The sequence below is a fragment of the Rhinolophus sinicus genome, linkage group LG07 (genome assembly GCF_036562045.2).
Source record: "Rhinolophus sinicus isolate RSC01 linkage group LG07, ASM3656204v1, whole genome shotgun sequence".
Taxonomy (NCBI): Eukaryota; Metazoa; Chordata; class Mammalia; order Chiroptera; family Rhinolophidae; genus Rhinolophus; species Rhinolophus sinicus.
In genome coordinates this window covers 5151108-5167070 of record NC_133757.1, presented here as the reverse complement: position 1 = coordinate 5167070, position 15963 = coordinate 5151108, and the positions used below count along the sequence as shown (strand labels likewise).

At 46.4% G+C, this 15963-nt stretch overlaps 1 protein-coding gene across 4 annotated transcripts in view; it reads right to left on the bottom strand.

Annotated features, from left to right (window-relative positions):
• Positions 1 to 15963, bottom strand: part of DHX32 (DEAH-box helicase 32 (putative)) — a 38437-nt gene that overhangs the window by 3223 nt on the left and 19251 nt on the right. For all 4 annotated transcript variants that reach the window (XM_019742183.2, XM_019742186.2, XM_019742184.2 and 1 more), the window contains 6 exons: positions 12515 to 12887; positions 8751 to 8996; positions 6849 to 6948; positions 6607 to 6765; positions 1708 to 1899; positions 944 to 1093 (listed from right to left, as the gene is read on the bottom strand). In XM_019742183.2, the coding sequence (XP_019597742.2) occupies positions 944 to 1093; positions 1708 to 1899; positions 6607 to 6765; positions 6849 to 6948; positions 8751 to 8996; positions 12515 to 12887 (1220 nt within the window). The remainder of the gene's footprint in view (positions 1 to 943; positions 1094 to 1707; positions 1900 to 6606; positions 6766 to 6848; positions 6949 to 8750; positions 8997 to 12514; positions 12888 to 15963) is intronic.

Genomic DNA, 15963 nt, shown 5'->3' with positions numbered 1-15963 from the left:
CTTGATCTGGCAATGCACATGGCCTGGCACAGTGGGCAGAAGACCGTCGGCGGCCTGTTTGGAGCAACAGGAGCTCATACTGGCTGGCACCCATCCTGTTTGCTTTCCAAAGATGCCACCAAATCCCCATGTGCTTTCTGGCTCCACTGATGTTTTCTTCTCAGCTTTGAAAAGCAAACTCCCTGCTCTACACGATTCTATGGCCATTCAAACTGCTGTCCTATTTTTCACTTCATGTATTTTTCCCATCATTTATTGGAGCAAGGGAGGTAAAAGCTGGGAAACAGGTGAGGATACCCCTGCCTGTAGGAAGGTTGCTGCACTGGCCTCTGCCCGGGAGCCCGTCCCATCTTCAGCACCCAGCACAGGAGGAGTTTCCAGTTCCCCTGTCACTGAGGACGCTCAGGCGTACCCAGGACTTCTGCCTCAGCTTCTAGCTGCCATTCTGCTCTGCTGGACCGCCTCTCTCTGCCAAGCTCCAGTCCCATGCTCCCCGCCTCCCTCAGCACCCCAGCCTGTTCACGCTGATCTGGAGCTGCAGGTGTCTGGTTTTGTCTGGTTTTGGATGTTCCGTACTCTCTCTGCACGTGGCAGTGACTGTGCCATGACATGGAAAGCACCAGCTCTGACGCAGCGGGCACCTGGCGATGGCAGTGAGTAGGAGCCGTGCTCTGTGGGTCTGTGTCCCTGGAACATGGCCCTCGCAGCTCACTCACGGGGGGCTGAGCTGACGCGGGTTCTAAAACAGCCCCCCCGCCCCAGCTCTGGGAGCAGGACTGCGCTCATGGCTCTGCTGGAACCGGTGTAATGTAGGGCCTCAAGCGCCATTCACTGAACTGACAACGGGGCTAGAGAAAGGGTATTGACCAGTACGCTCTCAGCTCTGTTTGGGGAAGGAAAGGTGGACTTCGTAGGCAATTTCTGAGAATCAGCATTGACTCACGCTCGCTGGTGGAACCCAGAGTTGTGTCTTGGTAGGCCTTGTAAATATTGATGAGGGTAAAGTGATCTCCTTCAGGATGTAAAAATGTCTTCCAGCAAGTCAAGGCAGCCTCCTCAGTTCCACGTGGCAGATGAGAAAAGCAACTGGGAGCTTTAAGACACAAGGTGACAAGGTCAGCGGAAAGGGAGACATTCCATGCACAGCGCGGGGTCGGGGGCCACTGCTGTTTGTGAACAGTCCTTCTGTCTACTCTGAATAATACACTGTCCGTGTTTACTTAGGAATCAAAGGAACTTAGCAGGAGGTGTATGGTTCTCCTCCTCGTTTTTGTTGTTTGCTACCCGACTCGTGTCACAGGAGCAGGGGACTGGGTGCTCAGAGCCCAGCACAGGGACAGGATGAGCAGGGGGTTCTCACGCAGCACAGCCTCTGCTCTGTTCTCCAGTAAAAGAATAAAACATAAGCCAAGAGAAATGAAGGTGTAGGAAATGAACAATCCTTTGGGGAAGAACATGTCTTAGTGATACATTTTCTTGTTTTTCTTGATCTGCACTGATCACTTCAGCAAAAGCAAACCTGCTTTGCTTTCACAAGTCAGATTAAGAAATTCACTGAGTTTTCAGTTAGATTTGTTTTCGTATTAAGATAATTCTTATAATTTTCTACTTTTTTGATCCATTAAAATATTATCACTTTAAATGGATCTCATTTAATCTGTACTCGGTACAGAGTCACAGTACAAAAGAACAGTCCTTAAGGAGTACCTGTTACCATGGCAGCGATTGTTAGCATTTCGTCTACACAGTCAAATTCACAGGATGCTAAGATAGACTTTGAGAGTTGTGGGTCCAGAGGAAACTCTGACATGATGATTCCAAATTCAGAAAGATTTCCGTCATTGTCCAGTGCTGCCAGATAATCTAAGTCTTCCAAAGCCTGCATCAAACTTTCCGGTGCTAGGACAGAAAAAAATCCGTAATCAGAAAGCCTCCTACAACCAAGGCGGAGTGACAGGTACGGAATTTTCCCTCCCACATGAAATGGACAAAATATATGAACCGGCAGTCTGGAGACAACACCAGGCAGGGGAGAACTGATTCCTGAGCGGGGGCCACTACCGAGGGGAGCCCTGTGGTCGCCCCGCTTCCTGCCTTGAAAGTGTCCAGGCTGTAGTGCAGGGAGAGGAACTCAGCGGGGGCCTGCCAGACTCCCTGAGTTACGAAGATGGGGTTGCAGATCCAGGGAGTCTGAGGTGGCCAGAGCTTGGAGGTGGGAGTCCCTGAGAGCAGAGAGCGGTACAGAGAGGACTCGGGAGACCTACACGAGTGCCCCTCAACTTGTCAGCGGAGCACATGTCAGAAACTGCCACAGGCCAGAGAGAGAAACCCAGAGGAGTAGAGGGTCCGTGCCTGGTGCTCACACAGGATCTAGGACACTGCCCGTCTCCACCAGCCAGACTGACTCATGGGGCCCTGGGCAGGAAACACAGACGCTAACTCCCCCCAGACGGGCACTGCTCCAGTCCCCCGAACAAACCCTAAAGTCCAGACCTGGAAGGATCATACTACACCATGGCACAAAGCCCAACAACAGGTATAGGAGTTGACAGTAATAACCAACACGGTAAAATGCGCAATGCCTAGCATCCAGTAAAAAACTATGAGGCATGAAACGCAGGAAAATAAAATTTTAAAAAATGAACCAATTGAAACTGCCCCAGAACTCACGCAGGTGACAGAAAAAGACAAAGATGTTTAAAGTTACTTGCCAGTGCAAATAAGGACAAAAGGCTGATTTTCTCCATCCCTTTATCTCTCTTGTAAGTTTATATAACATTGATAATGGTTTGGTGTTTATTATGTGTGTTTAATCTCCACCCAAAAAGACAATCCCCTTACTCAAAGAAAGGCATCCTTGCCTTTGCTGAATCTGGTTATATTAAAAGAATCGTTTTTCACCTGTCTGCCACGTGGTATTGCAATAAAGGCCACACAGAAGCAAATCACATAGTATAAAGCTGCTGTCTTGTTCTACCCAAGAAACTGAAGGATTTATGAGAGCTACTGAATTGCTTTCACTGGTCTCAAGTCCAACATGTGCTTGGTGGATGGGCGAGGAAGACCAGGGGGACCTACAGAGCAATAACCTGACTGCATCCGGGAGTTCAAAGTAACAAATAGTAAAAGTTTACTTATTTGCTGTCCACACTTTGACCACTAAGCTATTTGTCAAAATTTCTACAGGCAAACTGTGCAACTTGCAAGCCAGTTGCCAGCCCAGGCTTGATAAAATCCCCCCATTCCTAGCAACACGCGATGGAAACACTGGGGAGCACGGCTGCAGGTTGAGAAGTTAGTCACGCTGCAGTGCCATCGGCTGCACCTCCAGTCCTGTCGCTGGAGAAGAGAGCAAGTAACACATGGCCTCAACCTTTGGTACACGGCTTGCAAGGGAAAGCTCAGTTCCTGGGAACGGCAGGCGTTGGGGCCCAGGGGTCTGTAAGAGCCCACGGCACACCTGCCGAGAACCCAGACATCTGCTGAAGACTCTGAGACAGCTTTAACCTAACCCAGCTGCGAGGAAAGTTCAGCTTCCCTCTTGTTATTTCTCCCATCAAGGTTTCCTACTGAGAAGAGCACGGCCTCCCAGGAGATTCCTGGCCCTGGGTTCTGACTCCTGGGCCGGCCTGGGTGCTGGCACGGAGCACTGGAATACTCCTTGTTCATTCTTGGAGACCCTGGGGGCAAAGATGAGACCTTGAGAAGTCACAGTCCTGAGAAGAAAAGGGACGGGCTATATGGAGTGACAGTCCCACGTGTCCCGTCAGTGAGCCAGGCAATGAAGGGCCGACCTGTTGGAGAGGTGCTCAGCACCTCGGACAGAGCAGGAGGGGGGAGCCCAAACTTCTCGGCATTCCGGGAGCTGTTTGGAAACCAGCTTCTAGAACTCAGCAAAGCTGCTGCTTTGTAAGTTACAGGGTCTTTAGCGTTGTCCCTGTCAGCAGATGCCTTGTCAGCCAGCTGTCCCCAGAGGGCACCGCCTCCTCATTTTTATGCCTGGAGTTGAGGTGATTACAGAGGATTACTGACAGACGCTTCCTGGTGCTGTTCCCGGTCCTAACACCAGAAAAGGAGGATGTCCCTGGGGCTTATTGTATTAGAAAGGACGATAATAAATAACTGAGTAGAATTTGCCAATGTTACTTCCGCACTTTAAGACATCTCTCCAACGTGGCCCATAACCTTGTCTTGGCTGAAAAGCAGAGCGTTTCGATGAGGGCGCTTTATGGCAGTGCCGTGTCCGTGTGCTCCATGGTAAACACTGCTAACAAATGGAACATCAGTGTGTTACCTGAGGCCTCTTCTTTACAGCAGTGCAAAGTCAGACTGCGTTATTCTGAAGGCAGTTTCAGTATGAACAGAACTTCATTTTTATTAAGCTTGCTGGCCGCCGGCAGCCGTACTCCCTGTAGAATGGCTCACACCTCCCTCAGTGCCGTCACTCAGAGTAACTGGAGAGCTCTTACTATAGTGTTTCTTTCCTGTTCCATGGAACCCCAGATGCCAAGCTAAAGCCTGGATCTGTGTTTTCCTTCTATGGCATCAGAGCAAAGGTCGTTCATGTCTAACCAAGTCCCCATCCCAGAGGAAGGGGCCGGCCCAGGGCTGGTTCTGAGCAGGAGCGCAGGCCAGGCGAGCAGGCCAAGGGTCTGCTGGGTCTTTTCCAGAACCAACTGCCTCGCATGGCAAATGTCCGGTGTTTTTAAAATGTACGCCAAGAATTTAGATGTAAGATGGCTGGACTCATGGTTGTTCCCCTCCCTTCATGGGGACGTCTCCTCAGGCGCTCAGCAGGAGTGAGAAGAAGCAGGAGACACACACGAGTGCCACTGCCCGCCAAGTCTGTTTTAGGTATTCCTCAGGCACAGCCGCATTCTCGTCTTGGATTTCCTGAGACACCCAATTTACTTCTCATAATGCACTTTGCTTATGCTGGTTTGACCTCATTCCTGGCTGGTCTGACTTACAGGCAGAAGGATTCTGAAATACATACACTATGACAGAACAGGGACAGTGTATCCACTTAGAAAAGGTAGGGACGGAGGTGGCTGGGGAAGAACAAGTACAGCCGTACACACGTAGCACTTGCTACGTGGCAGGGACGGATCTTAATTACACACGCACGCAGACAGACACACAGAGAAAGAAAGTAATAGCTTGAGAGGGCGAAAGGAGCAGTGAAGCTGCCAGTCCCGACTGGCTTTAGCCTGGGACTAGCGTTAAATACACTGAAGTAGAGTCCACAGGGGAATACTGAAGAATCAAGAGATGGCGCGGTTTGATGGCACAGACTGAGAAGTCTTGGGACTTTTTGGGAATAGGATTAAGTTTGGCTTGAAAAGAATAGGAAGGAAAGGCTTCTTGAAGTTTCAGTTTCACAAGAACATCCTCACAAAACCTGGCATTTGCCAAACCCCTACCCCTACACAGCACACACAGCACTTGTGCATAAATAACCTCATTTGAACCTCTTACTGACCCCATGAAACAAGAAGGCAGACAGTACCCTCATGTCACAGATGAGAAAAAGGTCAGGGACTTGCCACAGGCAGGGCTAGCCAGCCTGTTTCCTCGGCTGTAAAATGAGGATTTGGACCCTGGCCTTTCTCCGGCAGCGTCTGTTCTAACCAGTGCTGTTGGCACAGCTCCCCGTCCAGGGAGAAAGGCCTCTGAGACCACCTGTTTCCACAGTCAGCGGGTCCCGGGCTTCCTGACCCAGATCAACGGTGACAGTCACTCACGACGGAGGTGAATCGTCAGCACCAGGGAAGAAGTAAATAACTGGTGTGTGTTTTTTTTAAAGATCGGTATCAAGCAAATTCAATGAATAGCCTGCAGCCTACTTACGCCAAATTCATGTTCTCATGGTTCATGCTCCTGAAAAGGGTAACAGGTCGGCTGAATTTGTGTATTTCATTTATAAACTGAATTAAATGCAGCAGCTGCAAGCATCGTGATTTTTTTCCTTCCAAAACAATGAGTTAGTTAATCCAGTTATATTTTCCCCAAGCACAGCAGAAAAGAGTTACGTGAGTCTTGTTAGGAGAAAAATAAATTGTTACCCTAACAACCCTCTGTCCCCCAGTTATCGGCTCTGGGCCTCATGGAGTAAGTGGCCACTGAGCAGGAATTCCTCTGCACTGAGGCAGTTTGGGGTTCGCTTTTGAAAATCTCTGCCACTGCAAAGCTGCTTTTCTCCTCCCTTCATGACTAGCCCGCCACACGGCTGTACTGAACAAGAAGCTGCTCAGGGAATCAACTCACTCACAGAGGCGGGAGCTGCTCGTGGATTTTCCCCGGGACAGGATGATTCACGAGGGAGGGCCCTGGCCCCCACGTTCCCACCAAGCTCTGCCTTTGCTCCGTGCATTTCGGCCTCCCCTTCCACACACCACTGTCCCCGACGCCTCTGGCGCAGGCTCCCTCCGCGCCAGTGTCCGTGGCAGACAGTTTTCCAGTGTCAGGACAGGAATCCCCTACGTCTTCTAAACTTACTTTAGAGAATGTTTATCTCTAATGGGGAATATGCTTCGGGACTAGGAAGGGCCAGAGGCCAGCGGCTCAGTCCCAGCCCCACGCCCCCTGACGCGCGCACAAAGCTACCTGGTCTATTCATGAAGTCGCAGTGGCCCAAGCCCGCGATGTCCACCCTCTTCATGAAAAGCACCATGCTGGTGAGGTTAGCTTCCTGCATCTCTGCCACCTTCAGGGGCCGCATGTCTTTGGAGGCAAATTCTTCGGAGTATAGACAGAACAGTTTTCCTAGAAGAGATGCAGGGAAGTGGCTTTAATGTCTCTGTGTGGCCTGCACACAGGAATGTATGTCAGTGTCTGTCCGTAGCTACCTGAGGAAGATGAACCGAGAATCTGCTTGCGGATCTCTGCTTGGCTCTGGCTGATGGGCTGCAGGATGAGGGAGGTGGCTCTTATTCTAGGGTTGTACACCTTTCAATGGAAAGACAGCATCTTTAGCATCAGCTCACTCACCAGGCAGCTGGCCCGCTGGCCCGGAAGTGACTGCCCTGTGCAGCCCTGCACCCCATGAAACGCTCTGCTGCAGGCTCGTTTTCTGTGTACAGTACCACTGTCTCTCACCTCAGGATGGAAACTCCAAGTGCCTTGATAAATGGATTTAAAGGTTGTGTGCTTTCATTGCAGTTTCAGTAAATATGGGACCTCTGTATCATGTGCTGAAATACTGGCGGTGTCACTGCTCAGAGCATGACACTGGTGAATGATGAGAGATACTCATATGCCCACGGAGACAAGGAATATCCTCTGACAGTGCTGTGTTTCTTCAACGTTCTGTTCAAGCTGACTGTGATCTCAGTGGTCTCCCCGTTACAACATATACTGAGCTTTTCCAGTTGTACCAGCTAACACAAAAACTGCATATGGCACTGACATGGTGTTTCTTATGGGTAATTTAACGGGGTAAGCAATGACCCTGGCTCTCTGAATGGTGGACTAATTCAATAAGATCAACCCAAACTGGTTTCAAGGGAACCTTCCTAATGGTTGGAATTGCTCTGTCACAGTAAGACAAGGATATTTAGGAGACCCATAGTTTCCTGGAGGGATAAAAATCTACACAGCATCTAATAAAGGTAAGTGGATCAATACTTGGAGAGGTTCAATCAAATGCTACGATTTCTTAAGTTCCAGTGTCTTTGCGAGTTTGAGATAGCCTAGTTCCATTTTTCCTAAATTTGGGATGGAATTTTTTTTTAAAGATTATTATTGGGGAAGGGGAAACAGGACTTTATTGGGGAACAGTGTGTTTTTCCCAGGACCCACCAGCTCCAAGTCAAGTTGTCCTTTCAATCTTAGCTGTGGAGGGCGCAGCTCAGCTCCAGGTCCAGTTGCCATTGCTGCAGGGGGCGCAGCCCACCATCCCTTCCGGGAGTTGAACTGGCAACCTTGTGGTTGAGAGGACACGCTCCAACCAACTGAGCCATCCAGGAGCTCAGCGACAGCTCAGCTCAAGGTGCCATGTTCAATCTTAGTTGCAGGGGGCACAGCCCCACCATCCCTTGTATTAATCAAACCAGCAACCTTGTGGTTGAGAGCATGCACCAACCAACTGCATGAGAGCATGCAACCAACTGAGCCATCTGGCCGCTCGGGAGCTCAGCAGCAGTTTGTTAACTTTAATCTAGTTGTGGAGGGCGCAGCTCATTGGCCCACGTGGGAATCGAACCAGCAACCCTGTTTCCCAGAGCTCAAGCTCTGACGAACTGGACCACCCATCTGCCCCAAAAATTTAGGATGGAATTTTATCATGCCAGTTATAAAGCCAAAATCTGTTAAAATTAAAGTCAGTGTACTTACAACTAATTTCTAGTAGGTTACCTGAGGGAAGATGCTAATTATTTTGATAAAGGGGCACCAAAAATACTGAGTCGTCCATAAGAAAAGATTAGGAGATTTGCTTTGCTAGTATCTTAGCTAAAGAAAAAGCACTACAAGAACCGCCACCTTTATGCTGCAATAGTGTGTTTCCTCAAAACTTCTTCCTCTGGCACCGCCATTTGTTTCCAGACGAGCACCATGCTTATGAAAGGCAGTGACATGTGATGAGGACTTCGTTACTGGCTGCAGTAATTCTTTGAACACAGGCACATACATAGAGTAACCCTCAATCACAGAGTTCATCCTGACTTTCTGGTCAAGAAAATGGTAGGAACCCAAGAATCTACTTCTCGACAATTATCAGCCGACTATCTAACCTACTTGATAATAATTACCTTCCTTCTTTCCACGCCCACATCAATAACGAATTTGACGGTGTTGCTCCAGATCAAAGACTCTCCAGAGCTAGTAGTTAATACCACTCTTCTCTGATGAACTTGGCATCTTTGTTCTGTTTCATCATTTGGCTTGAACAATGCACATTTCTCTTTTGGATACAAAGGAACCACCACCAGCTCGCCAAGATCTGGGTTTAAGTTAGATCCTTCTTGACAGACAATTTCATAGGCCTTCTCAATATCCTACAGTAAAAGAAACAACGTCCATGAGAATAAAGTACATTACAAACAATGTCACCACTTAAAAAAAGAAAAGTCCAAATTAAATAAAACTACAGGCAAAAGCTGCACAGTGTATACAGGGAAAGAAATACCTGTGTTGTTGTCTATGTGTATCATTAAATATGAAAAGAAGAGGTAACTGGATGAGAACATTTCTTTGGGGAACTTAAATATCATATATAAGCAATTTCGCCACTTTTAGTCCAGGATAGTTTTCCTCCTGTGAAATGTACTATCTTTGCTTTCCTGCATTTAGCCTGTTTTTCTAGCTTGATGCAGTTTCTCATATCCATTAACGATGAGGGGTAAACAAGTTATTCTTACACCAGTGATGAGGCATCGCTGTGCTTTAATGGTGGCAGAATGAAAAAGTATAAAGCAGTCTCGAGATTTCTAGTAACAGCATAGGTACGAACACATTCTACAACCAGAGTCTCTATCTGGGTCATTTTGAAAATTATTTTCACCCATTAGCACTTCAAAATAGCAGAAATGCAATAAAGTAGGCAGGAAATAGTCACTGTTATTTACATCTTTGTATGATTCAAGCATTTAGAAGTGCCCTTTTAAATGTTTCACTGTAAAATATATCAGACAAAAAGTCAATTATTTGCTCTAAAACTACACGTACCAGTAAGAAATTGTGCAAGAAACTCAAGACATTTTAGATATGTCTGAAAATTCAGAATTGGAAGAAATTACTTAAAATATGCATGTGGTGCTTCCAATCGTTTATTCATTCCCTTTCTATTCAATGTGTACAGTGCATTTACATATGTGGGCCTTCCCTATAATTCTGTAAAGGAAAACACAACAACGCACACAAAGTGAAAGGCCCACAGCCAGAGAGAACATTTCCCAGGAAAACCTTAACCCAACAGCACCTTCTTTGTGATAGCTCCAAGTTGCACAATTAATTTGGCTAGATATTACCATAAATCTCCTCTTATGTTTTCTACTTATTTCCCTTTTTTGTGATCTAAGCGATAAGGAACAGCGCACTGTAAACAGGCAGGGCGCTGAGTCTTAACTAGGTACGAAGGCCCCGGGCAGCAGGTGATTTGTGGGTTATTTCACACGGGAGGCGCTCAGCCCGTAGAAGAAAGGTGAGGCAGCGAATGCCCACCTCCCCGAATATCAGAATACTACTGCGATTGAAAACATACTGCTTAAACCAAAAAATAACAATCAGTGTGTTTCTGTTAGACTGCTTGGGTTTGTTTTCATGCGACATTTATGGCACACTTTAAAGTTTCATATAGGAATCTCGAAAGCTTCAAATAGTATGGGGAAAAACGATCCGTAGCTATTAACATGGATTTCAGAGCAAGACAGATTCCAAGACCATAGGAAAGGAGTATCTTAATGGTAATCCTGACATAAGTGGTAAAGAACTAGAAAAGTCTGTCAGGATACTGAACTGTGTTCAGCTTGTCGGGCCGTCGATGGGGAAAAGAAAACCGGCTGACATCTGTGAAATTAATTGGGCTGAATTGTGAGGACGCAACTGGTTCCCGAGGAAGGTGTGCTGAAGCCAGAAGGGCTGCTGCCCGACCCACCAGGCGGCCCCCCTCCCCTCGCCCCGGCCCCCCGCCCCCTGCCCTCTGCCCTCCCCAGAGATCCCAGGGGGGCTGGACCTGGGTCAGATCAGCCCCACCGGCCCAAGGGACGCGTCCTCATTCTCAGAGGCGCAGAATGCAAAGTCCTCCGTAGCCTTCATCGCACCATCACTCTCCAGATTTCAAGACTCTGCAAGACTGATGATTTCTTAATAGGAAATGTCTTTCCGGTCTGACTTCGAGGAAGATCACCTAACTGTCTAAGCCCCGGGATTTTATCCTTCCTACTACCAGCCTAGGTAAAAACGCATCTTCTAAAGTCTGGCAATTCAAAAGTTACTGCCATTAACCACAGCTTATATTAAACTAAGAGAATCAAATACTCTAAGACCATCACTCCCCCCAATTCTGTTATAAGATTTATTTTTCAAAAGTCCATTTGGAATGTGTGCTTACTCATCCTAGTCGTAATTATACTCGCCCCCCGCCCCCCAAATGACTGTCTTCTTTTTCACCTGGCGAGTCTAACTTTCCATCTTTGAGACCTCTCGTTTTGGTCCTCTTCCCTTTCCTAGGCCTCTCCCGGGCACACCGAGGCCCTCTTCTCCTAGCTCCTCAATCCTTTCGCTACTGTGCGCAGGGCTTTCTTGAATGCCTTGACTCATGCAGGGTTAGGAAGTGATACGAGAAGAAATCACTGCAGTGGGCAGAAGATGGACGACTCAAGAAACTATAATCCAGGCACGAAACAGCTAAATATGCTGGAGTTAATCATACATTGGAGATTCTAAATGACTGTCTTTATGGAGACAGATACAATCCAAGTTGTGAGAAAACTGTCTAAGTTCCCAAGGCTAGGAGGATGAGTCATCCTTGACGCTCTGAATATAAAACAGAGTAAGTACTCCTGCAAGTATTTCAGAAAGCATGGGAATACTTAGGAAACGGCCCTGGTAGAGAGATGAGGTACTTAGTCTAGAGGCTCAGCCAACATCGAACAATTTCCTTTTTGGTTTCTGTTTAATCCCTGCAATCACTACATATGTGAGTCATGGTCTAAAAACTAGTACTTTCACTCTCTGAGTGAGATGGTGGGTAGGAAATAAAGACCAGGAAATTAGTCTCTAAGATGAAAGGTCTAATTCTTGAGATTCTAGAGGCTTTTAGATTTAGCCCACAGAATAGTGGAGAGAGACATAGGGCTGTTAATAAAAGAAAATGCAACCCCAAATGACACGTTGACTGTATAAAAGCACTAACAGATACTCGCTTATACATTTCCAATTGTTCTTTTGAAAAGACATTTTCAAGAGTCCAAGTTTTTTCTCATTTATCTTTTTAAGAAAAGGAGCCCCAGTGTCAGAAGACAGCCTTCTGGGTGTGCTATAAATTACATTTTTCTGCCCAGCACTCCACCGACTATTGTAGGAACATCTGTGGGAACTTGTTTCTCGACTCTATGCCACATACTTAGGTTCTATTCCACATCTGCAGCAGATGCTCTGACCAGAAGGGAGGTGTCTTCCCTTCTGAGACGAGGCACAGTAGGCATGACTGGTAGCAGCTTGGCACGTGCGGCAGCCCAGGACCCGGCCTATGTCTGGTGAAGGAAGTCAGCCTTGGAGATCATTTCTGTACACCACCTGTTTACAGCGAGTCGGAGTGTCTATACCTCACCCATTTGTTTTCAGAGCAGCATGTGATTTTAGAGACACTTCCTTGTCCCTTCAGCTCAGGTTTCATTACCCTCCCTACATTTCCTCCAAAGTATAAAAATGAGGTGTGGTGGAACCAAATATTTACACAGCTAATTAGCAAACTGAAACCTGTACATTAGTTATTCAAAACATCCTAACAAGGTTAAAAGGTTCCCAGTGAGTAACCTTATGATTCTGTTAGGTTAGAATGAGACTGACTTACTTGTTCACAGGCCAGAAAGACTACAATGTCACCCTTCTCGCCAGACTGGTGAATTTCAAAGAGAAGGCGTAGAACAGACTCAAGAGACCCCTTTGGAGCCCCGCTAAGGTACACGACCTCCACAGGACGCTTAGTTTTCACTTCTATGAGAGGCACGTTGCCATAGTAAGAACTCAGTTTGCTGATGAGGAGAGGTGGAGAGTTTATTATGAGCTTCAGTTCTGGTCTGGCCAGTAACACATCTTTAAGAAGTCCGAGTAGCACATCAGTGGCAATGCTTCTTTCGCTTATGTCATCTAAGATGATGACCCCATAGCTACCCAGGAAAGGGTTGGACATCATTTCTCTTTGCAACATATCATCGGTACAATACCTACAAGGAAGAAACATTAAAGTTAGAATACATTTACGAAAATCATACAAAAAACTAACAACAAAAGTGACTTTCCTGTATCTGTTTCTCTAAATCAGGAGTTCTAAATCTTTATTGGGGCCAAGATTCCTTTAAGATGATAAAATCTACAGACCTTCAAAACCGAAAAGTATATATAAGCAAATTTTAAACACAGTTTGCATACATTCACAGACCCCCAAAAGGCCATCGCTGAACCCTAAGTTAGAGACCTCTCCCCTAAGTGTTTATTACAGATATTAACAAGAGCTATATGTAACATTTGCCCTGAACTTTTTAAACAAAAGAGCAGTATCACAAAATACCCTGTCCTTACAGTAAGCATTTCCCCCTCTTTCATCAATGGAAGAATTTCGAGTCAAAGCACACATTTTTCAAGGAAAGGATACAAGAATGACCCTCCTGTGTTAGGCCTGTGGCCCGGCCAGCTCACTGGGACGCTCCTGTCTCGGGCCCCTGGCCCAGCCAGCCCACTAGGAGGACTCAGGTGGTGGGACACAGTATTACCAACATGTTAGTGTCAACAAGTTTGAAGAATTGCCCAAATAACCAAACAAAAGCATCTACAAAGTAATCACCTATTTCAGGGAAGCAAACTGGCCAGCATTCCCGGAGAGTCAGCAGTGATTTTGATGGAATTTTCCAGGAGTCTTGGGATATTTTTAAAAATTATTATTAAAAATAATCTATTATTCGTTATCCAGACCATGCAAACACCTTCTTTCTGAGACTATTTACATATTTACCTATATTACTCCTTGAAGAAACCAATCCTATGTTTTCTACACATTTGTTTATTTTATTTGTCCTGGTACATGGCAGATTTGAAACTGTTATTCTTAGATCCACTTGCAAGGCTGGCCCTTGACTAGCATTTGGGAACTCAAACCTGGGGGAGGGGCACGGTTCTCAACCATCCCCAGAACTGATAAAGAGGGGCTCATGGTGCTTATGGTTTGTACAAACAATGTAGTCTACCCCGCTTTCCTTTTGGGAGTTAGGAATTTTGGAACAAGAAGGTCATGCCTACATGACCTGTCCCTAGTGAATACTCCGGGGAAGGAGTCTCTGGTAGGATGACCTTTCACACGCGTTGTCATAACTCTCTGCTGTGGGAATTAGAGTGTCCTATGTGACTCCCCTGGGTAAGGGCGCCTGGTTTCCCGGACTTCACCCCATGCACCGTTTCCCTTTGCTGACTTTGCTTCTGCAGTAAAGCGGAGCTGTGAGTAAGGTACATGCTGAATCCTGGGTCCTCCTAGCAAGTCATCAAAACTGGGGGTGGTCTTGGGGACCCTTGTGTAATCCTCAACCCCTTTCAAGAAAGAAAGAAAAGGAAGGAAATGAACATTTATGAAGTTCCTAGTGTGTGCCAGGCACTGTGTTGGTGCAACATTTCTCATTTAACCCTCAGAATAAATCTTCAAGGCAGGCATTACTATCCCATATTTATAAATAAGGAAACTGAGGTTCAGAAAGGTTAGGTACCCTGCCCGAGTCATAAAGCCAGGGAGAGAGTCAAGATTTAAACCTGAATATCTATTACACTTCATGCCACTGTCACATTGTAAAGCTGCTTCCTTGGCCGCCGTGGTTTTGGTGATAAAGTCCATGATCCCTCTCGTGGCACCTCTGTGAGCTCAAAACATCTGCTCTCTGCCTCTCTTTTCATACCGTTCTCATCCCGCGTCTTGCCAAACAAGCAGTGATAAACTGCTAATTATTCCTTTCCTCAAACTTAAATTATATATATACATATATATACATATATATTCAATACTAGAATATTACACTTTGTACAAGATGCAAACAAACAGAGAGAGATGCATTCAAAATCTAGCTTTCAGGTCATCTGTTGTTGAGGTTAATTAGTATGATATAATAAGTTACAACTGCCTCTTGTCTAAAAACAAATTATTTTAACCTATAATACTTCCTTAATATTAGAAATTAAACCTCTATTCCCTCCTCAGCAAAACTCATCCCAGCACTGATCTTATAGGAAGAAATGCTTCCTGCAAGGTGGAGAAGGCATGTGTGTTATGTAAATGTATCTGGGCTTAATTAAAAAGAGATGAGATGATGCCTTATTTAAAGCTGCTAGAGTCAGCAAGCAAGGCCTGGCCTTCTCGATGATTATAAAATACTGAGGGACTGCTAAGGCTCAATCCTGAAACTTACTCTACAAACCTTTCATTTTCTACGTAATACAAAGATCTATTTCTCACTTTTATGGTAATAAGGTCATGTATACAGTGCTTTAAAAAGTGCTGTTACTGGTAACTATGTAAAAACATAGATACATTGCCAATGTTTCAGGAAATGCAGTTTAAATTGCTATTAACAGCAGAAGGTTACCTGTCTTCATGAAGTTCAAGTGCTGTTGGTTGGAAGGGTCCCAATGGTTTAACACTACTGGCCTGAAGACTGTGTCTTCTATTTTTGAAGATAAACATTTGCAGGAGAGCAGCTTAGCACAAACTAAATGGGTCCCACGGGCTTTCTGATGGGGAAAAGAACTGCACCAGAGTCTGTAGCAGGCAGCTGGACAGGACCTACTCCTTCCTCCCACTACCCAAATGTTCCAGATTTGTGGGACATCTTACATGGGACAAGCATGCTGGGTGCTGGGGATGAGTCTGCAAAACACTGCCCCTGCCATACTGTAGTGTGCTACGCTCCACTGTACTCCACTGTACTTCAACGCTGTACTGTACCACACTATACCTACCACACTGTACTGTACTCTGCTACACCTACTATATCATCCTAGTTACACAGAGCGAGGTTCCTCAGAGCTGTGCCCTGGCACGCTGGTGTGCCACACAAATGGACTACAGATGTGCAGACGTACTATTCCTGAGATACCTGTCTCCTTAGCCCTTGGAGCGGTCAGGCAGTGCCTGGGGGCAGCTGAAGCCCTTGGGACAGTCACCGTCGGCTACCAACAGCTGTGACCTTTTCCTGGAGGTGCTGTTAAGACATTCCCACTTTATGGGCTGTGACATAAAACTGCGTGAGAACACCGGCCCAGAGC